Source organism: Heterodontus francisci, chromosome 12 (genome assembly GCF_036365525.1).
Source record: "Heterodontus francisci isolate sHetFra1 chromosome 12, sHetFra1.hap1, whole genome shotgun sequence".
NCBI lineage: Eukaryota > Metazoa > Chordata > Chondrichthyes > Heterodontiformes > Heterodontidae > Heterodontus > Heterodontus francisci.
Window position 1 is genome coordinate 49213493 of NC_090382.1, and position 21287 is coordinate 49234779.

The 21287-nt window shown below is 43.4% G+C and overlaps 1 protein-coding gene across 2 annotated transcripts in view; it reads right to left on the reverse strand.

Annotated features, from left to right (window-relative positions):
* Nucleotides 1-21287, reverse strand: part of afap1l1a (actin filament associated protein 1-like 1a) — a 290476-nt gene that overhangs the window by 152533 nt on the left and 116656 nt on the right. The window contains exon 2 of one of the 2 annotated variants that reach the window (XM_068043390.1): nt 6229-6285. The exons of the other annotated variant lie outside the window; for it this stretch is intronic. Within the exon in view, the coding sequence (XP_067899491.1) occupies nt 6229-6285 (57 nt within the window). The remainder of the gene's footprint in view (nt 1-6228; nt 6286-21287) is intronic. 2 annotated transcript variants of the gene reach the window in all.

A 21287-nucleotide genomic window follows, 5' to 3' on the forward strand; every position in this document is an offset into this window, starting at 1 on the left:
CATTTCCAAGTTTGCAGATGACACAAAGCTGGAGGGAACGTGAGCTGTGAGGAGGATGCAAAGAGGCTCCAATGTGATTTGGACAAGTTGGGTAAGTGGGCAAATGCATGGCAGTATAACGTGGATAAATGTGAGGTTATCCATCTTGGTTGTAAAAACAGAAAGGCAGATTATTATCTGAATGGTGATAGATTGGGAAAGGGGGAGGTGCAATGAGACCTGGGTGTCCTTGTACACCAGCCACTGAAAGAAAGTATTCAGGTGCAACAAGCAGTTAGGAAGGCGAATGGTATGTTGGCCTTCATTGCAAGAGGATTTGAGTACAAGAGTAAGGATGTCTTACTGCAGTTATACATGGCCTTGGTGAGACCACATCTGGAATATTGTGTGCAGTTTTGGTCTCTTTATCTGATGAAAGATGTTCTTGCCATGGAGGGAGTGCAAAGAAGATATACTAGGCTGATTCCTGGGATGGCAGGATTGACTAGGTCGACTAGGCATACATTCACTAGGGTTTAGAAGAATAAGAGGGGATCTCATAGAAACCTATAAAATTCTAACAGGACTAGATAGGCTAGCTGCAGGGAGGATGTTTCCGATGACTGGAGAGTCCAGAACCAGGAGTCACAGTCTCATGATACGGGGTATGCCATTTAGAATTGAGATGAGGAGAAATTTCTTCACTCAGAGGGTGGTGAACTTGTGGAATTCTCTACCACAGAAGGCAGTGGAGGCCAAGTCATTAAATATATTCAAGAAGGATATAAATATATTTCTTAATGCCAAAGGGTTCAAGGGATATGGGGAGAAAGCAGGAACAGGGTACTGAATTAATCGATCAGCCATGATCTTTTTTGAATGGCGGAGCAGGCCCGAAGGGCCGAATGGCCTACTCCTGCTCCTATTTTCTATGTTCCTATGTAAACTCAAAGAGAGAAAAAAATCTCCTGTGTGAACAAGGTTTACAATAAATACTGGGCCCCAACGAAACGCAAGACCATATCTTCAATCAAGGACTACAGCGAGCTTGAGAAACAGTAACAGGATATTGCTTCAAACCTTGTTACAATAAGACCAGGTGAAGATAGTAACAGACCAGAGACCTTTTGCACCCAGTCATAACAACGTGCAGCACTTGTTGCAGAACCTGTCTCTCAAAGGTTGGCCTTCACAGCCATCAACAAAGGTGCACTATGAGAAGACCTAAATGGATTTTTTGCTGCCTGTCCATCATCTTTCGCAGATGGAAGGACACCAACAATGGCTTTTGGGCTGGATTTTTAGGCCCCAATGGGGGCAAGCTTGGAGGCAGGTGGGCATGGAATTTGTACCATCAGTCAGCATGCTGTTTTGCTGGTATCATCCCGTCCCAAGGCCATTTTCCCGGAGGTGGGATGAGAGACAGCAAGGCTACCCGCCGCAAGCGACCGTTAGCTACCTAACAATACTTAAAGGCCAATTAAGGCCAATTGTCAGAGGCCGACTAGAATTTTCCAATCAGCCTCTAGGCCCCCCAAGCTGTTGAGGAACACGCAAGCTGCCTGAGAAAAGTCTCCCGGCAGCAGGTCAGTGAGCCAGCACTCTAGGCAGGCTTTGAGGCCCTCATTTTCTGCCTGTCCTCAGCTACAGCTGCAGGTACTCCCGTGGCGGGGCTCTCCCTCTGCTGTGGCTATTTCTTAATTTATAAGTTAAAAAGTCAGAGAGGGTGCCTCCATCTCGTGGTGCCATCTCTCTCTCTCTCTCTTACCTGGAAAGGCAAGCTTCTGCTGCATCAGTGCTGCAGGGCTTCCTAGTGGCCCTCCAGTTTCAAGAGCTCGCTGCCATCCTTAATTGGATGGCAAGCCCACCCTCTGACCACAAATTGTCCAATTCAGGGAAAATCACTGCCAGGTGACTGTTTCCAATACAGTGCAGGCTTCTGATGCCCATTTGACCCGGATGTCAGGGTCCTAATGCCCACAGGGAAAATCCTGCCCTTTATCTTTGCTTCAGGCTAAACTCTTTCTTTGGATCATTTCAAGTTCACATATTTGTTCGGGCAGTTTGATTGGTAATGTAGTGATGTCATTATGTTGCTGCTTAAAAGTTTCTAACAACAGCCAATAGAATTATATAATCTTTTAACTTTTACTGAGGATATTATAAAATCATTGAGATTCTCTGATTAACATTTTTTCATCACAGTGAATGGTTTTACCATCTGCATTGTAAGTTGTCACTTTTGATTTTCTGCTCAATATTTCTTAGCTGGCTTTTCACTGACAATGATGTTGATTTTGATATTGATCTGGATGTTGATCTACAGTTAATGTTTTCAGTATCAGTGATAAATAACTGACAAACTAGTTTTGAATTACTATATTAGAAGGATCTAGAGAACAGTGCGGAATGCCTGTTTTTGAAATAAGTTGTATTCAACAAAACCAGAGGGTATTAGACGTAAAGGTTTCCCTTATTTAATGTTATTTTGTTTTATATAATGCAGCGAGGGCCCTCTCGGCCTGACTCTCAGGGTTGGTCCGGTAGTGCATATAGCCGCCGGCCCTCTTGGACAGGGCATTGGTCACCTCCTAAATGCAGCGGTGGACTGCTGCCTGTGAAACCCCATACATGTTCCCAGTGGATCCCTGGAAAGATTGAGACACATAGAAGTTTAGTGCCACGGTGATCTTCAGGGCCACAGGCATAGGGTGACCCCCAAATCCCAGAGATTGCAACTTGTCCTGCAGTAGGGCACATAGGTTGGTGACTACCTCCCTGGAATGCCGTACTCTTCGCTCACAATGGCGCTAGGACATTTGGAGGTAGCTTGTTAAACTCCAGAAAACCTGTTATGGAAGGATAATGCTGGGGCCTATCTTTACTCAGTTTCGCATTTATTGTACAGAGTAAAAGGACTGCAAACATGTAGCTCCTCACTCAAACCCTTCACCAGTCTCAGTAAGTGTCTGCTTATAAGTGCTCAAGTAAAACCCCAATTAACACCCTCCACCTGCATAGAATCAAACAATTGATACATCAGTAAGTAACAGGTTAACAGATTTCCTTCTTACTTTTATAATACAATGTAGATTAATATGTTCAAACAACATTTCAAAATAAATTCCATATTATGCACAAATTATTAACGTGCTCAAAGAACATTTCAAAATAAATTCCATATTGGGTACAAAGTATTACATTGTGAGATGCCTCTTCTCTAGCACCCCTAACAATTTCTTTGTACTAGCATTTCATTCTGTGAAACGATCGGATAGCTGATGACTTGCATCTACCCGTTCAAGTTTAGAGATTTCCTTTCTCTCCAGCATTTGTTTCAATCCAGCAAGGTCAATACATAGTCTTTTCTCACTCACACTTTTTGTAGAGCGTACTTTGTCCCACAAAGAACAATTATCCACATAACATTCAATGGGTATCCTATCTTCAGTATGTCCCTTGTTCAGAATTTCACCCAAAATATTTGATAAATAGAACCCATATCCACTGCCTCCACAAGACCTAGTGTTTCAGTAGCTACAGCGCTTTAAGCCTCCCAAGCTAAAAGATGACAGTTCCCATTTTCAACCATCAGAAATATTATGAAACCAGCTGCACTCGAATACCCATCAGCAAGATTAGCATGTGAAGCATCGCTAAAAATTATTAGCTTCATGTTCTTTGGGTCACCTAAGGATGGGAACTTCAGTACACATTTCTCCAGATTTCATTTTTTAATGTTTTATTTGCCCTTAAAACATTCTCAACTTTTTACTGTTTCATCATTGTGCTGAACTCCAGCACATCAAAACTAGCACCAGGCCTAGTCAGAGCACAACCAGTTTAACTGACCCACCAGGCTTCGCAATTGCTTAATCTCTGCTTTAGATATATCATCATCTTTCTGTGATGACCTAACATGATTAACTGGGATGGGAGTAACACTCTCTAAATAGGATTATTGATCTAAAGTTATTCCAGACTTATTCTGCTTAATATCTAAACCAATATGTTTAAAGGCCCCACAAGCCTGATTCCCAATCTTAAATTCTGCCCTAATCTTAATAAAATATTTCTCAAAATCCGCAGTACCAGCCCATAAGAAATCATCAATGTGCATCATGAAGATGCCTGAACGTTTCCCTTTATGATACCAATAACACATTGCAGGATCTGCTTTTAGTCGAACACAACCAATTTTCAACAAAATAAATTTCACCAAGAAATACCACACCCTGGAAACATCATTAAAGCCAAAGATGCAATTGTTCAGTTTCTATAGTTTTCCTTCTGCATTTGCTGCCTCTTTGGGTGATTTCAGAAACACTGAAAAGTATCACCCTGCAGAAATGCAGCTCTTATGTCAATGGATCTACACTCCCATGAATATGTGGTCAAAAGAGCTAAAAAGATTTTCAAGATTACTTTTCCAGATATAGGAGAGTCCACTCTAACATCGGTATCACCCAGTCGCTCTTCAAAATCCCTTGCATCTAGCCTCGCTTTAGCCTTATAAGTTCCATCAGGAAGGACTTTTTCCAGTACAAATCCATCTATGTGACAAGGCTGGTACCTATCTGGTCCCCTATCTGGTACCTCAAAATAGACTCCAAACTCTCTCCAACTCTCTGATTCCTTACGTTTTGCTTCTCTTATTAGTTTAGACTCAATCTTCTATACTGTCTGTGAAAGTCCATGATATATTCCTCCATTGAATAACCATCTGTTTTCTGAAATCTATCAAAATTTGACCATGCCTCATATGGAATTCAGTAGGTCATCTTTCTTGTAAATTTCATCCAAGAATTCCAGCAGAAGATCCAACCCTTCATCAGTATCCAACTGATGAGCATCCAGTTCACAAAACCATTCTGATTTTACTAGTGGTAGGAAATGACAACGCCAAGGTCATACCATGTTTCCTCTTTGGTAGAGATGTAACCCGTGTCCACATATCCATTTAATTCTTCCACTGGTCATATGGTTCAGGCTCAGAGAGCATCGGAGGGTAATCATACCCTAACAATTTACACTTGCTTTCTGCCATATTTTCAACAATATTCCGTGAGATTTTAGTTTTCTATGTAAAAACAAATTCCTAGTTGCCAACCTTCAGCTTTAGGCTACCATGTTAAGCTCCAGAAAGCTGGTTATGGAAATATAATGCTGCAGCCTATCTTTACTCAGTTTCACATGTATTAGTTTAGTTTAGAGATACAGCACTGAAACAGGCCCTTCGGCCCACTGAGTCTGTGCCGACCATCAACCACCCATTTATACTAATCCTACACTAATTCCATATTCCTACCACATCCCCACCTGTCCCTATATTTCCCTACCTATACTAGGGGCAATTGCTAATGGCCAATTTATCTATCAACCTGCAAGTCTTTGGCATGTGGGAGGAAACCGGAGCACCCGGAGGAAACCCATGCAGACACAGGGAGAACTTGCAAACTCCACACAGGCAGTACCCAGAATTGAACCTGGGTCGCTGGAGCTGTGAGGCTGCGGTGCTAACCACTGCGCCGCCCAATTGTGCAGAGTAAAAGGATTACAAAAATGTAACTCCTCACTCAAAACCCTCCACCAGTCTCAGTAAGTGTCTGTTTATAAGTGATCAAGTAAGATGTCAATTAACACTCTCCACCTGCATATAGTTAAACAATTGATACACAATTAACAGATTAACATAGCTGATCCAAGTCCAGTACTCTCTCTGGCATACATGGGCCCTTCTTGGTATGGCCGGCTGCTGTCGCTCTTGTCGTGACGTTTCACAGACAGGCGTAGCTGCCTCTTGGCCCTCCCTCTACATCATGCCATGGGAGTCCAAAAATACTGGGTATATGAGACATATGCAATGTGACCTGTGGGCCTGCAGATCGCTGTCGATGCAGAGATGACCCTAACTTGGCAACCGAGCTTTTGACAATTCTCTCAGCGAGTCCCTGATGGATCTCAAGAGCCCAAACTTACTGATGGCCTACCCTTTGTTCTAGCAGTGTGACTGAACAACCACATCTCACAGCTGTTTGTCAATCCAATACAGCTCCTCCACACCCACACTGAACGCTTGCAGAGTCCCCCGACACGTACACTAAACTGTTGCAGAACCCCCAAGACCCTGAACCCCCTTACATAGCCCATGAGAACCCGAATCCTCTTGCAGAGCCCACAGCAACACAATCTGACGATAGCCTCCAAATCCCACTCTTCCCCTATGTAGCAATGCTCAGGACTGCTTACCCGTTGCGGCAATATGGCCTCTTGCCTCGGTGCTGCCAGGTTTTAACGATCGTGAACCTGAAGGCAAAATTGAGAGCCTATCATTAAATTGCAATTCATTATTTTTAAATGCATTTAAAAGAGCAGTTCAGCAATTTAAAATAGCTCCCCGTCGTGCCAGGGCGTCACTGCTTCCATGGTGCTTTCCTGTCGTTGACAAAATCTGGAACCAATGCCACGACGTTGGATTTCCGGGCGGATGACGCCGATGTGATTCTCCTACACTTCATACCACCATACCCACCTTAAACGGCCGCATTAAATTCTGCCCTTTGTGTCCATAAAGCATTCCTTTCGTATGCCCCAGCTGAAGTTTGGAATTTGCTCTGTGGGGAGTGTTCTTCAAATATGTTTCAGGTACTTCACATATTAATTGCCCTTCCAGACACAGAACATTTCTACAAACTGCAATATTTATGATCTTATTTGGATCCTGTCTGTTTCAGTATGGACCCAATAACATTTTATTTTACAAGCAGGAAAATCCCTTAGAAATTCAGAATATTGTATTAAGATCCTAACATTTACTACTCAAAACAATGATTTTGTTTATGTTCAAATGGATAAAGAAAAACTGAAAACAGAGGGAGTGGAAGAAAATTACCACTTAAAAAGTCATCACTGCAGGAACACTTCATAAAATAATACAAGAAGCTGAAACCATCTTAAATTTGAAACCTTTATTTCAAACAGACTTGCACAAGGCTTTAATATTTCTCTGACAGTGATATGTTAGATGCTGAGTGACACAAAATTGAATAAGATTTTAGATGTAAATCAGAGGAAAAGAAAATCAACTATTAGAATTCAGGCAAATGTTCCACCTCAAGTTATACACTCCTGGAGATGATATTGTTTTAGGCTAAGCTGTGTGGATTTGGAAGCAGCATTAGATTTTTCTTTCCAAAATCACTTCCCCTGCTGAGTGCATTTGGCTTTGTCACCTCCAGGTTTCCGATAGTTTTCAGTTCCCAAGGACCACACCAGACACATTGCCACTTTTATGAGGCCCTGCCTTAGTCTGGCCCATTCTATCCAATTCTAGGGTCTCCGGGTTAATTAACAAGACACAGGAAAAGCAATCATATACCAGTTGAGTGTGTTAATAGTTGGAGTGGCAGCTTGTGATTAAATGGGTGGCCTTTCTAACCTGTTGTATTGTTTTCTCTTTCTACGTGGTATCTATTTCCAAGCTTTCACTGTATACTAAACATCAATTTCCCATGACTAATGTTATGTTTAACCCACATTAGTAAGCTGCACTCACACAGTAGGTTTGTGGTCATAGTACTAACCCGTCTAATTTCAACTTCTTATTGAAGTGGACATAAAAGATCCTATGGCTCTATTTCAATAATGGCAGGACATTATCCCAGTCAATACTTATCACTCAACCAACAGCACAAAACAGATAATTGATCATTTATTTAATTTGCTTTTTGTAGGACCTAGTTGTGCAGAAATTGTCTTAAGAATAACAGCAACCGCACCTCAAAATGTAATTAATTGGCTGTGAAGTGTTTTGGGAAATGAAAGGCTCTAAATAAACGCATGTTCTTTCTTTGATAATGCAAAAGCAAAATAGTGTAGAAGTTGGAAATCTGAGATAAAAACAGAAAAGGCTGGAAACACTCAGCAGGACTGGCAGCATCTATGGAGCGAGAAACATAGTTAATGGGCTGAAGTTTATGGGCCCACGAGGGACGGGAAGGAAGGTGGGAGGGCCTATAAAATTGTGTGGGAAGGCGGGGAGTGGAGTGCCCGTTGCCTTCCCGATATCTTCGAATTTAGTCTGGGGCAGGGAAAACTGAGGATGACCTTTCTGCCCCAGGCCATTAATTGGCCACAAGGTCCTCTTTCAGCCTTCACCTCTATTTAATGGAAGGCGTTGAGCCTGCCGCCACACAGAGACGCTGCCAGGTAAAAGCTGTCAGCCGCGTAGTGGGGTTCCCTCCTTTGGGGGCAATCCAGGGCACCCAGAGGGTCCCAGAAGGCAATGGCTGCCTTACCCCCTCCCAGGAAAACCCCCCCCACCCTCAATGACACCTCCCCAACCCCGTCGCTGGGGCCTGCTTGAATGGCCCCACCAAACCCAACCCCGACTCCACTTACCTTTCCTGGGGTTTTCATCAATCTTCCACTCTGCAGGGCCTTCTGCAGTACCGGCAGTGGCCAGCATTCCCTGTAGCACTGCCAGTACTGCAGAGCTGCCGGCTTTGCAATTGGCTGGCAGCTCTGGAGATGGGAGCTTGTCCCTTATAAGGACGGTACCCCGATGGCAGAAGTTAATCGCCTGCCCACTGTGTGATAGCAACAGGGGTCCAATGGAGGGTTGAGGTGAGGTCTCCCCCTGCCTTCCAGCCTGCCGCCAGGACCCCCGTCGCACAACGTTTCAGGTCTGAAATCCATCAAATGCAGTATTTGTTTTCAGGAGCAGTTTTTTTGAAGCACTAATTATTTGCACATGTTGAGAGTAACAGTAATTAGTTCTAGAGCTAAATAATGTAAATTTCAGTTCAAGAGCTGTGAACACAGTTCTTAATTCTCACACTGCTTCACATCAGCAGATCAACAATTGCAGTCGATTCAGAGACTTTCAATTCCATGCATAAAAATTACTATTACACTATGTAAGATACTGGACTGGCTTCAGAAAAATTGGAGAGTTCCCAAACGGTCAGCATAACTCAGAAGCTTTGCACTCTGTCTGTTTAATGTAACTCCAACTCCTCTGTCCTGAAGAGATAAACATTATGCTTTGCTCCCCTTCCCTTCACACACAATGACAGTTTACTTTGCTGCTGGGTAGATAATAGAACATGTGCTAACTGTTAAGCAATCCTTCAAGATACAGCAGGGGTGAGATTTGCTTCAGTCACTGTCCCTAATTATATTGTTAAATGAGTCATGCAGTTTGAGGTGGCTGCATGACATTCTGGAGATGAGATTGAGTCCAAAATCATCTGAAATCCAAGCAAAAAGCAGACCATTTTCATTGGATTACATGTTCTGAATTGATATTGGCATAAATGTAAGTTGAATTTCATGTCAGTAATAATTTGGATAAAGTGTAACCTGCATCATACTGAAGTTTCAACACTTAATCTGCAACTGCCTGATACCTTTTCCGCTCCCCCACTCCTCACATTCTACCTGCTGTCTAATCGTTTTTTCTTCTGATTAAAGACCTGTCAGTGTGATGTCAACTGCATTGGAATACATCAATTGGTAATTTATACAGAATGAAGGGAAGTTTAACTCCAAAAATGAGTACATTTTGCATCAGGTGAGATGTGAAAATTTGAAAATACTCAAACACAACCCAATGCGCCCACCTCAGTGTTTAATGGAGGCAGGACAGAGCGGGCAACCAACCTGCTCCCAGAGACGGGTTGGCCATTTAAATATTATAATGAGGCTGTGTGCCTCAGATTTAAATTATCTTCCACTTTTAATCCTGGCCAGCTGGGTTTCCTGGGAACCCCTCCCTTGGGATCAGAGATTGGACCTTCCCCAAGGGATTGGTGACCACACTGCCTCTCACCATGCTACCAGTAACCCAACTGCAAGCTCCCTACCTGTTCCTTGCCTGTGTCCTCCTCTGGAGTGTTTCCTGCATGACAGGGAACCAAGGGTAACAGTCAGGATGACTTTTGGGCAGAGAACCTGCTTGAGAAAAAAGACCTCTTCTCTCTTCTGGAACACCTCCCCCCCACATCCCCCAACTCCCCCCAAACCTGCTCACAAAACCTGTACCAGTAAATATTGGGCCAATGTCATTGTAACAAAAATCATCCATGACACTTCTGGCTATTCATCGTCTCTAAACGAAAAAAAAAAAATTGCCAAACAATTCTTGATGAAAGCTGTAGTATAATAGTATAAAATTGTAAAGGATTAATATTAAAGACAGTGAGAGAGACCCCTCCCATGGTATGAGCAATGATTTAACAATCACATGAGATAGGCTTGAGGAGAAGAAGTTATAGCAACACGAAGGATGCTAGCTTAGGTGGTTTGCGGAGAATGTATATAGTAACTAAATAATAACGAGTCATTTGTTAAACTTTACTAGACTTCTCTAGAACGCCCTACAATGCTACTAATACAAATACAACTAAACTCGGCAAAGGCAATAACCCTGTGAAGGAACATTGACATCTGGAATTTTTAGCTTGTAAACCAGATATTCTTCGTAGACCAACATGTCCAGGTTGTCAGATAGCTGCAGAAAAGTGAACTCCAGTAAAGCTATTTATGAAGATCTTTTTAAGTTTAATGTCCCGATACACTTTAAACTGTTGAAGATATTCTTGAAGAAAGTTTTCATTGTAATATTGACAACAGACTTATGCCATTTCAGCATCATTTGCCAATTTGCTAAGCCAAGTCCATTGCTAAGATGACTTTCAACCATAATTACACTTGCTTTTCATTCAGGCAATAGCCTTAGTTAAATGCACATTAATGGGTTTTCCAATGCAGTAAGATTTTACTTTGAAGGTGGTCCAAATTCAGAGGTGCAATTTCATAACAAGTTCAACAATGGATTATCCAATTGCACAATTTAAACCCCACTGGAAAGATTTCAAAATCTCAACTAAATTCCTACATGCGATTCACAGAATTTGGATCGAAAGCCCTTTCCACAGCTGTGTGTTTCACAACAGCTTTCTTTCTGCTGGGAAGGTGTTACAAGCTGTTTGGCAAAACCACGACTCGTTGGAACCCCTCAGCATCTGATGCAATCTTGTTCAATTTTTATGACTGCTTGTGGAGATTTAATTTAATTTCTAACTACATTTTGTCTCACCACCCAAAATGAGCAGGCCATAAATTCCTCCATGGTTTTCAATTTTTATGCTGCTTTGGGAATTTGGTCAGTATCAAGGAACATGAACAGAGCATCACTTTTCCTCAGTAGTTTGTTGACCACCCAGAAAGACAGACAAGGTATAGAAATTAGAAACATCGAAATTTACAGCATCGAAGGAGGCCATTCAGCCCATCGTGCCGACACAGGCTGACAAGGAGCCATTCAGCTGAATCCTACTTTTTGGCTCTTGGTCAGTAGCCTTGTAGGTTACAGCATTTCAAGTACTGATCCAAGTACATTTTAAATATTATGCATCTTATTTCTTTAATTTTGTTATGTGCATACCACAACTTGACTTTGTCTATTATACATTTTGATGACATGTGCTTCAAGCGATGGTATTCTTTGAGTGATAAAAGTAGATTTTCATCTTTTACTCATCTCATGTAGTGCATAGAAGAATGTGGGTTCTTTGTTCATAGCATTCCAGTAATTCGCATACAATAGCCAGCTTGATGGCACTGCCCTTGCTTGGTTCCACTTTACCTGCTTGAAGCTAGAGCATCTCTAGCAAAGGCTTTTCTTTCCTGTCGCACACCAGCACTGCAGGAGTCTCCCATGGATCCATTTTTGCTGCTTCTTTAACTGCATACTGCTCTTTGGTAATGTCATCTGTGGACATGGAGTGTGTCTCCACATATATGGCACTGATACCCAAACCTATCCCTCCACCCTTTCTTGACCCATCCATTGCCTCTGTGCTATTGGATTTCTTGTCTGACAGCCAGTGTTGAGTCAGGCATAATTTCCTTCAGCTAAACATTAGGAAAGGCAAAGCCATTGGGTAGGATTTTTGCTCCCATATGAGGGTGGGAACAGTGGCAGGTGGGCGTGTAATGTCACGCTAGCGGTTAGTGTGCTGATGTGCCGGGACCATCTCGCCACCGAGCGATTTACCCTGAGGCCGGATCAGGGGCAGAATGGCTACCCACCCGCAAGCAGCGGGTAACTATTTAAAATAAATTAAAGGCCAATTAAGGCCCATTATCAGAGGCCAACTGGAATTTTCCAGCTCTGTTTCCTTGGTCCATCCAAACTACCGCTCCATCACCAACCTCCTTTTCCACCCCAAACTCCTTGAATATGTTATCACTCCAGAATTCACCCCTGTCTCAGCTCATTTGCCATTGAAACCCTCATTCATGCCTTTGCTACCCCTAGACTTGACGATTCCAATGCACTCATGGCTGGTCTCTAACATTCTACCTTCCATCGGCAGCACAGCAGCTGCTGGAGACTCTGAAGCCCTTTCCACTGCCAATGTGGTTACACCTTCAGCCACAAGCCACCCTGTGAAGGGGTTTCCCGTCCACAATGGTGGCCCAGCAGCTGTGGCCATTTTTTACTGCAGATTTTTTAAAGTTGCTGAGAGGGCACCTCAAGATGGAGGTGCCCCCTCTCTCTCTCCCCGTTACTGCAATGGCAGGCTGCAGCTCCTTTCATGCTGGATGACCACCTACTCACCCTCCAGCTTCAAGAGCCCACCCACCACCCTTAATTGGATGATCAGCACATCCCTCTGGCCACGAATTGACCAATGAAGGCAAAATCACTGTCGGGTGGCTGTTCTTGACACAGTGCAGGGTCAGGACCCACGTTTAACTTTGTTGTCAGGGTCCTGACCCAAAAGGCAAAATCCTGCCCACTGTCTTATTTTACAGCACCTTTAATGTAATAAAATGTCCCAAGGCGCTTCACAGGAGCAATATAATACAAAATTTGACACCGAGCCACATAAGGAGATATAGGTCAGATGACCAAAAGCAGGTCAAAGAGGTGGCTTTTAAGGGGTATCTTAGAGGAGGAAAGCGAGGTGGAGATGTAGCGAGGTGTAGAAAGGGTATTCCAGAGCTTAAGGCCAAGGCTACGGAAAGCACAGCCACCAATAGTGGAGTGATTAAAATTAGGGATGCTCAAGAGGCCAGAATTAGATGTGAACAGAAAGCTTGGAGGGTTGTGGGGCTGGGGAAGATTACAGAGAAAGAGAGGGGCAAGGCCATGGAGGGATTTGAAAACAAGGATAAGAATTTTAAAATCAAGATGTTGCTCGACAGGGAGCCAATGTAGGATAGGTGAATGGGACTTGGTGCTAGTTAAGACACGGGCAGCATGTCTTTGGATGAACTCAAGTTTACGGAGGGTAGAATGTGACAGACCAGCCCCAAGTGCAATGGAATAGTCAAGTCTACAGGTAACAAGGACATAAATGAGGGTTTCAGCAGCAGATGAGCTGAGACAGGGGCAAACTTGAGAGGTGACAACACATTCAATGACTTTGAGGAGAAAAATTTGAGGTTGGAGATGGGGCAGTAGTTTGTAGGGACCAAGGAGATAGAATCGTTAACAATATCAGTTAACATGGGTCCAGGAGGGAAATTGGGTGGTCAGCAATTTGGTGGGAATAGGGTCAAGGGAGCAGGAGGTGGGTCTCATGAGCAAGTTGAGCTCGGAGAGGGCATGAGGGGAGGTGGGAGAGAACTAGAGAAAGATATAAGTTCAGGGCTAGGGCAGGGGGTAACTTTAGAATATGTTTGGCCCAGTGGGCTAGTAGAAGGGAAAAACGTGACAGAGGCAGCTGATTGAATGGTCTTGATCTTGGTCTTGATCTTGCTCATAGAAATCTATGAGCTCCTTGTACTTATTGTTGGAGGTGCGGGAGGAGGAAACGGGGAGAGGGGTTTAAGAAGATGGTCTGCACAGAGAAAGGAAGCCGGGGCAATATCTTTGCATTCCAGGATGATCCTGGAAGAGTGAGCATTTTTAGCAGACGAGAGCAGGATCCGGTAGTGCTTTATGTGGTCCAGCCAGATATGGTGGTGAATGGCTAAACCAGTTGTCTGCCATATCCATTCAAACCTGTGTCCCTTGGTATTAAGGAAGGGGTGATGAGGGAATGGCCAGGTTGAGAAAGTCATGGTTTTATTGGGGCCTGGGGCATCAAAGGTGGAGGCAAATCAGTAGCTGCAGAAATGTTGTGGTGAACAGAAGGCCAAAGGCATTTGAAAATGCAGTTGTAAGTGAATTGGGGGATAGATTTTTCCAGGGGCAGATACAGAATGTCCATCTTGAAGGTTGCAGAGAGGCCAAGGAGGAATATTGCACCACAGCTACTGTTTGAGACACAGGGCAGGATTTTCCCTGTGTGCTTCAGGACCCCACTATCAGGCTCAAATGCAGATCAGAAGGCTGCACTGTGCGGGGAAAAGTCACTCATCTATGATTTTCCCCGAATTAGCCAATTAGTAGCCAGAGGGTGGGTTTGCCATCCAGTTAAGGACAACGGGAGGTCTCTCTAAGTTGGAGGGACAATAGTAGGCCCTTCAGCTCGGAAGCAGCAGCAGGATGCTTTTGCGGGTAAATGAGGGAAATGGCACCCCAAGATAGAGCCACGTTCTCTCTTACTTCTTTGAACGAAAAATAAAAAGCCCTCAGCAGCCTGGCCACCATTTGTGGGTGGGTGGTGGTGCAGCAAAGCCGTTCACGAGGTAGCCTGCAGCTACAGCTGAACTCAGGCAGACAGAGAAGGCCTCTAAACCTTCCTGAAGCACTGGCCCCTATCAGGAGGCCACCTCCAGGCTCTGGGAACCTGGAGGCTGACTGAAAGCTTCCAGTTGCCCTCTGATAATAGGCCTCAATAGGCCTTTAATTTAGTGACAGCTACCCACCACTTGCAAGCAGGTTGTTGTGACACACCTGCCATCCCACCTTCAAGAAAATGGCCTGGGGGTCGCATGGAGCCAGGGAACAGGCACGACGGCTGGCGGTGCGAAATTCCACATCTGCATACCTCCTTGCACCAGCCCCACCCACCCCTAATCAGTGCCAAAAAATTCAGCCCACAGTCACAGAGATTGTAATTCGTGGCTTTATTTAGTTGGGGGGCTAAAATTTAACTGTGCATTGGGTTAATGTTTACAAAAGACACCCAGAATTTTTGATCCCAATTATTATCCTGACTCTTATTTTAAAAGTCTGTGTTAATCATATATGTATTGGGTGTTAATTGTAATCAGGTGGTGGGTATTATTTGAGGACTCTCCTGTGCTCACATATATAGGGCTGAATTGTGCGGGGAGGGAAGATATCCTGCACTGAGACTGACAGTAGGATCCAAGCCCCGAAACACCACCACCACCTCCTCCTCCTACCCTGAGGCAGCATTTTGCCAGCAATGGCCAATTAAGAGGCTGCCGCTGAGACTGCCGTCCAATTGAGGACAGTGGCCCGCCTCCCAGTGCTGCCGGCCGAACCAAAGGGCTGCAGTTTGGCAGCCTCAGCAGCGTCACTGCTAGCAGTGGCCACTGCTGGTGCTGCAGCATGAAGTAGAGGGCACGTCAATGCCGAGGCACCCTTGAAGATGGGGTAAGTGTTTTTGAGCATGCCAGAGCCAGGCCCGGACAATTGGGGTTGGGGGTATATTCAAGCGGCGCCACCGTAGTCCTGAGAGTGGCCATAGAGGCTGAAGGGCCACTCCATGTGCCATAAAAAGTGGCCATTAGGCAGTCTCCCCTCCACTACCCACCCCACCTCTCTCTTGGGTGGCAGGCCTTCCTGATGTGGGCAAAATGCCAGTGGGGCAGGAAGTAGCACTTAAGTGGTAACAGTGGCTGAAGTTTATGCAGCCAGTAGGAGTCCTGACGCCATCCCAAAAGGTGAGGTGATGAATGTCACTTAGGCAAGGTATGAGAGGACTGCTGGTGCCTAATCAGCTGTAAGTCAGGAAATGGAAGGAAGGGAGGAACTCAAGAAAATTACAATCACCAGGGAAGTGGCACTGAGCAAATTGTTGGAGTTGAGGGCTGACAAGTCCCCGGGTCCTGACCCATTTATGCCTACTCTCTGTAAAATGCTCATGGTGTAGGGGGTAACATATTGGCATGCATAGATGTTTGGTTAGCTAACAGGAAACAGAAACTAGGCATAAATCGCTCATTTTCTGGTTGGCAAGATGTAATGAGTGGGGTGCCACAGGGACCTGTGCTGGGGCCTCAACTTTTTTACTATTTATATAAATGACCTGGATGAAGAGACTGAAGATATGGTTGCTAAATTTGCTGATGACACAAAGATAGGTCGGAAAGTAACTTGTGAAGAGGACATAAGGGGGCTACAAAGGGATATAGATAGGGTAAGTGAGTGGGCAAAGACCTGGCAAATGGAGAATGATGTGGGAAAGTGTGAAATTGTCCATTTTGGCAGGAAGAATAAAAAAGAAGCATATTATCTAAATGGTGAGAGATTGCAGAGCTCTGAGATGCAGAGGGATCTGGGTGTCTTAGTATATGAATCGCAAAAGTTTAGTATGCAGGTACAGCACGTAATTAGGAAAGCTAACAGAATGTTATCGTTTATCGTGAGGAGAATTGAATACAAAAGTAGGGAGCTTATGCTTCAGCTACACAGGCCATTGGTGAGATCACATCTGGAATACTGTGTACAGTACTGCTCTCTTTATTTAAGGAAGGATGTAAATGCATTGGAGGCAGTTCAGAGAAGGTTTACTAGACTAATACCTGGAATGGGCGGGTTGTCTTACAAGGAAAGATTGGACAGGCTAGGCTTGTATCCGCTGGAATTTAGAAGAGTAAGAGGTGACTCGATTGAAACATATAAGATTCTGAGGGGTCTTGACAGGGTGGATGTGGAAAGTATGTTTCCTCTTGTGGGAGAATCTAGAACCAGGGGTCACTGTTTAAAAATAAGGGGTCGCCCATTTAAGACAGAGATGAGGAGAAATGTTTTCTCTCAGAGGGTCGTGAGTCTTTGGAATTCTCTTCCTCAAAAGGTGGTGGAAGCAGAGTCTTTGAATATTTTTAAGGCAGAGGTAGATAGATTCTTGATAAGCAAGGGGGTAGAAGGTTATCGGGGGCAGGTGGAAATGTGGAGTAATCAGTTCAGCCATGAACTTATTGAATGGCGGAGCAGGCTCAAAGGGCCGAGTGGCCTACTCCTGCTCCTAATTTGTATGATCGTATGTAATGCCGTAACCTAAGAAGTATCAGCACTTTGAGGAGGAAGGGAAGACTTTTTTTTGTTGGGAAACTTTGAACAAATTTCCTTGCTCCTGAACTTTCTCCCGACTAGCTAAAGAAATGTATTATTGCTGCTAAAATCAATTAGGGATTTCTTGGCCAAACCTTTACCAAAACTCTTACCTAACTTTCGAGATTATGGTGCTTAGAAGTGTCGGTAATTTTCTTAGTTTAATACGCTCTCATATTTTAATTTAGCACTGTATTTTGGAATAATAAAGGTTACAATGTCACCTTTAAACAGAAATATGTCCCGTACCAAAGTTATATTTCCCTTTACAAACACCATGACGTTTAAGTGAAATATATGTTTCTGCCTGAATTCACAGAACATTGGGAAAGTTAAGAAAATGGGTGGATCTTTCTAATGATTTTTTAAAGTTAATGCAATCCCAGCAAGGTTTACTTAAAATGCTTGTTATTTCGGTCTCTCTGCTCTGTTAAAACCACAAAGTAGTGTTTTAAAAGTTAAGCAAATCATATAATAGCCTATGCTGTCCCTTAATAAGTGACTGGAACCATTTGGATAGGGTCTCTCGACTGTTTCAAACTGTTTAGTATTGGAATTGCCAGTCAGGATGCAGCTCACAGATGGTCCTTCCTGTTAACTCTGGCGTTGTTATTATATCTTTGGTGCCTTCTGCTTCCTTTTCTTGCTGTACTCTCATTCATTTGGCAGTAAAATACCTAAACAGCCAAATTAAAGGAACAATATCCTTATTCTTGGCCTCGATTCCAGAGCCATCAAACTCATTCACAGCAAACCTAGTTTTTGAACTTCTTTGAGGATAAATACCGTAATAAACTATGTAATAACACAATGGGAGCAAGAGTATCCCACATTTACTTATTTGGAAACAGGTCAAAATGAGTATAATGCATTCATTTATTAGTCTCTCTTCAAATATAATCACGCCTTCAAATTCATCATCGCTATTGGATTACTTTTAGGACTATACAGTGATAGAAATTGAATGGATATTTAAACTTGTTTCCACAAGAGCTCAGGAGTAGTTCAAGACTCATTGGTATTTTTGCTGATGTTAAGTCAAAATGATCAATTAGCAGGAAAGAAAGTTTGTTTTCTTGATGAATCACTGAGTTAAAGCTCCTTTTGGTGTAGTACTGAAATTTGCTATATGGACATGAAAATGACTAAAGAGTTGCTGGTGCCTGTGGAATTGAACCCCAGTTCAAATTGGGTAGAAAGAAAACTGAGCCAGAGGCTTTTTGAGGGGGCAAAAGTTCTGGCAAAGAGGACCAGAATTTGGGGCGTAAATCAAAACTGCCAGAATTACATCAGTTCTAAAGCACATACTAAATTCCTGTAGAACTGGGTGTTGGCAGAGATGCACCTTTAGTGGCACATGTCTGCAAATAGCAAGATAATGAGGAAGATTCTACCATTTGCACCAGACTGCATCCTTCTTCACTTTGTAGAAATAAGGGGTAAACTACCTGCATGAGTTACAAACCAGGGAGGGATTGAGTTCATAAGATTTGAATGTCCACAAACTTTGTATGAAACATCAGCTCTGACGGAAGCAATTGGAAAAACCTTTTGCTCAACTTCCTACCAGGAAAGTATCTGAAGTTGCCTTTCAGCAGTTTCAGACAGGGATATCCTTTTCCTCTCACCCTTCTGATAGGTTAATAGGTTAATTGGCCATTATAAATTGCCCCTAGTATAGGTAGGTGGTAGGGAAATATATAGGGATGTGATAGGAATATGGGATTAGTGTAGGATTAGAATAAATGGGTGGTTGATGGTCGGCACAGACTCGGTGGGCCGAAGGGCCTGTTTCAGTGCTGTATCTCTAAACTAAAACTAAACTTCTGTGACAGAGCCCTTACCATGGGGTTCAGAACGGCCATCCCCCACCCCCTCCAATATGTTCTTATACTTTGAGCAGAAGGAAGAAGTTCTCTTCTGTTTCAAACCTCTCAAGTTGGTCCATCTTGTAAAGATACTAGCTTTGAAGATATCAACATTTTGTGATAAAACGTGAGCAAGATGGGAAGCAATTCCTTTTTAGTTGGTCATGGGATCCACATCCCATGACCTCATCATGAACTACTCTGCCCAAAGTGCAAGAATTGGGAGTAATTTTGAAGAGTAAACTAGAGCACGAACTAAAATTTCAATAGGAAATGCTGGAAATACTCAACAGGTCTGGCAGCATCTGTGGAGAAAGAAGCAGAGTTAACATTTCAGGCCAGTGACCCTTCTTCAGAACTGACAAATATTAGAAATGTAAAAAGTTTTAAGCAGGTAAAGTAGGGGGTGGGCAAGAGATAACAAAAGAGGTGTTGATAGGACAGGGTCACATAGAATAACTGACCAGAAGGTCATGGAACAAAGGCAAACGGTATGTTAATGGTGTGCTGAAAGACAAAGCATTAGAGAGGATGTGAATTGACTGAAAAGTACGAAACACTCCAAGCACATCCATTAAAAATTTAAAAAAAAATAGAAACAGTGGGTAGGCACAGTAGAAACAGACTAACCAAACTAAAAAAATACTAAAATAAAATATCCAAATAAAAAAGAAAAAGAAAAAATAACTAAACATTAATTACTTGCTTAAAACCTTTCACATTTCTAATATTTGTCAGTTCTGAAGAAGGGTCACTGACCTGAAACGTTAACTTTGCTTCTCTCTCCACAGATGCGGCCAGACCTGCTGAGTATTTCCCGCATTTCTTGTTTTTATTTCAGATTTCCAGCATCTGCAGTATTTTCCTTTTACTAAAATTTCAATTGTTGAATGAACTCATGTGTTGGGCAATCAGCACAAACAATGCTCTACAGCTGAATATTTTACTTGTAATGTTTCTATGCCAACTGTGAGAACAGAATTTTCGAGAACAGAATAATATGGGGACATTTAAGATGAAATAATTAATCAATCATGTATTACTAACAAACTAACCTCAGAGCTGCACAGACAGCTTATCAGTAGAAATAGATTAACAAGCTAAAAACTAACAGGACAGCTGCAGCCTGCCGAAGAGTAGCCTATTGTACAGCAATCAGCCCAACGTTCTAAGGAGATAGGGGAATAAGAAACTGCTTGGGGAGAGGGTGACAAGGCAGTACCCCAATCAGGCCCTGACACCAAAGTTTGTAAACCAATTGGGAACATAAAGGGGGTGTCACTGATGTGTATGAAGAACTACAAGAATGGCTTGATTTCCCTGCTCAAGCAGGAGGAGGCAGGAGAGGGCAGGAGGAGACAAGGGAGAGAAAAGGAGAGGAGAGAAGAGCCCAGGTGTTGTTGTTGTTTGCTTTGCTGATGATGTAACCAAGAAGTACTGCAATAAAGTTTCTTAAAGCTACAGTCGGACGTCGTCTCTCTTTGTGTAATTAATGGGATCCAACAACTTGGCGTAGTCGGCAGGATCGCTGGAGGATAAAGACCGAAGCCACAGACATCGGACATATATTGGCACCCCCAGAGGTAAGGACTCCTCTTTGTGTTAAAAGTCCTTGGTCGTTGTCTAAATTTCGGTTCCCTGCCACACGATCCCGAACTTGGCGGTATTTGACAGAAATACCCTTTCTTATGCGGCTCAAGACCCCCTTTCTAGACGTCTAACTTGGCGGTATTTGACGAAATACCTATTTGGCGAAAAGCCTGACGGCTCGAGACCTACTTCCCTACCTGAATGGATAAAATGACAGACGAAGGCAACCAACAGTTACCAACTACCGTCAAAGGTGGGCAGGCCCCACCTGACGTTCCCGAAAATGAAATACTTCGGCAGTTGAAAGAATATGTAGAGCAACAGTTTAATCTGGCTAAAGCGTACACCGAAATTGGGCAAAAATATGGCACCTCCACAGGACAGTGGTCCCTAGAAGATATAGAGAGAGTCTGGGGAAAAACAACCCATTTAATGGATAAAGAACGGACCCGATGGTCCCTAGCCGTAATGGGCCAGATTCGGCAGCGCAATGAGATTATGCAACAAGCCCAATGTGATCGCGACCTAACGAGTGCAAAGGATCAACTGAAGGCAGTCTGCGAACAACTGAAAATTGAAAAGCTTGCAAAGGAAAAGCTGGAGGCTGAAAAACAATCTGAAAAGGAAAGGCTACAGATTGAAAT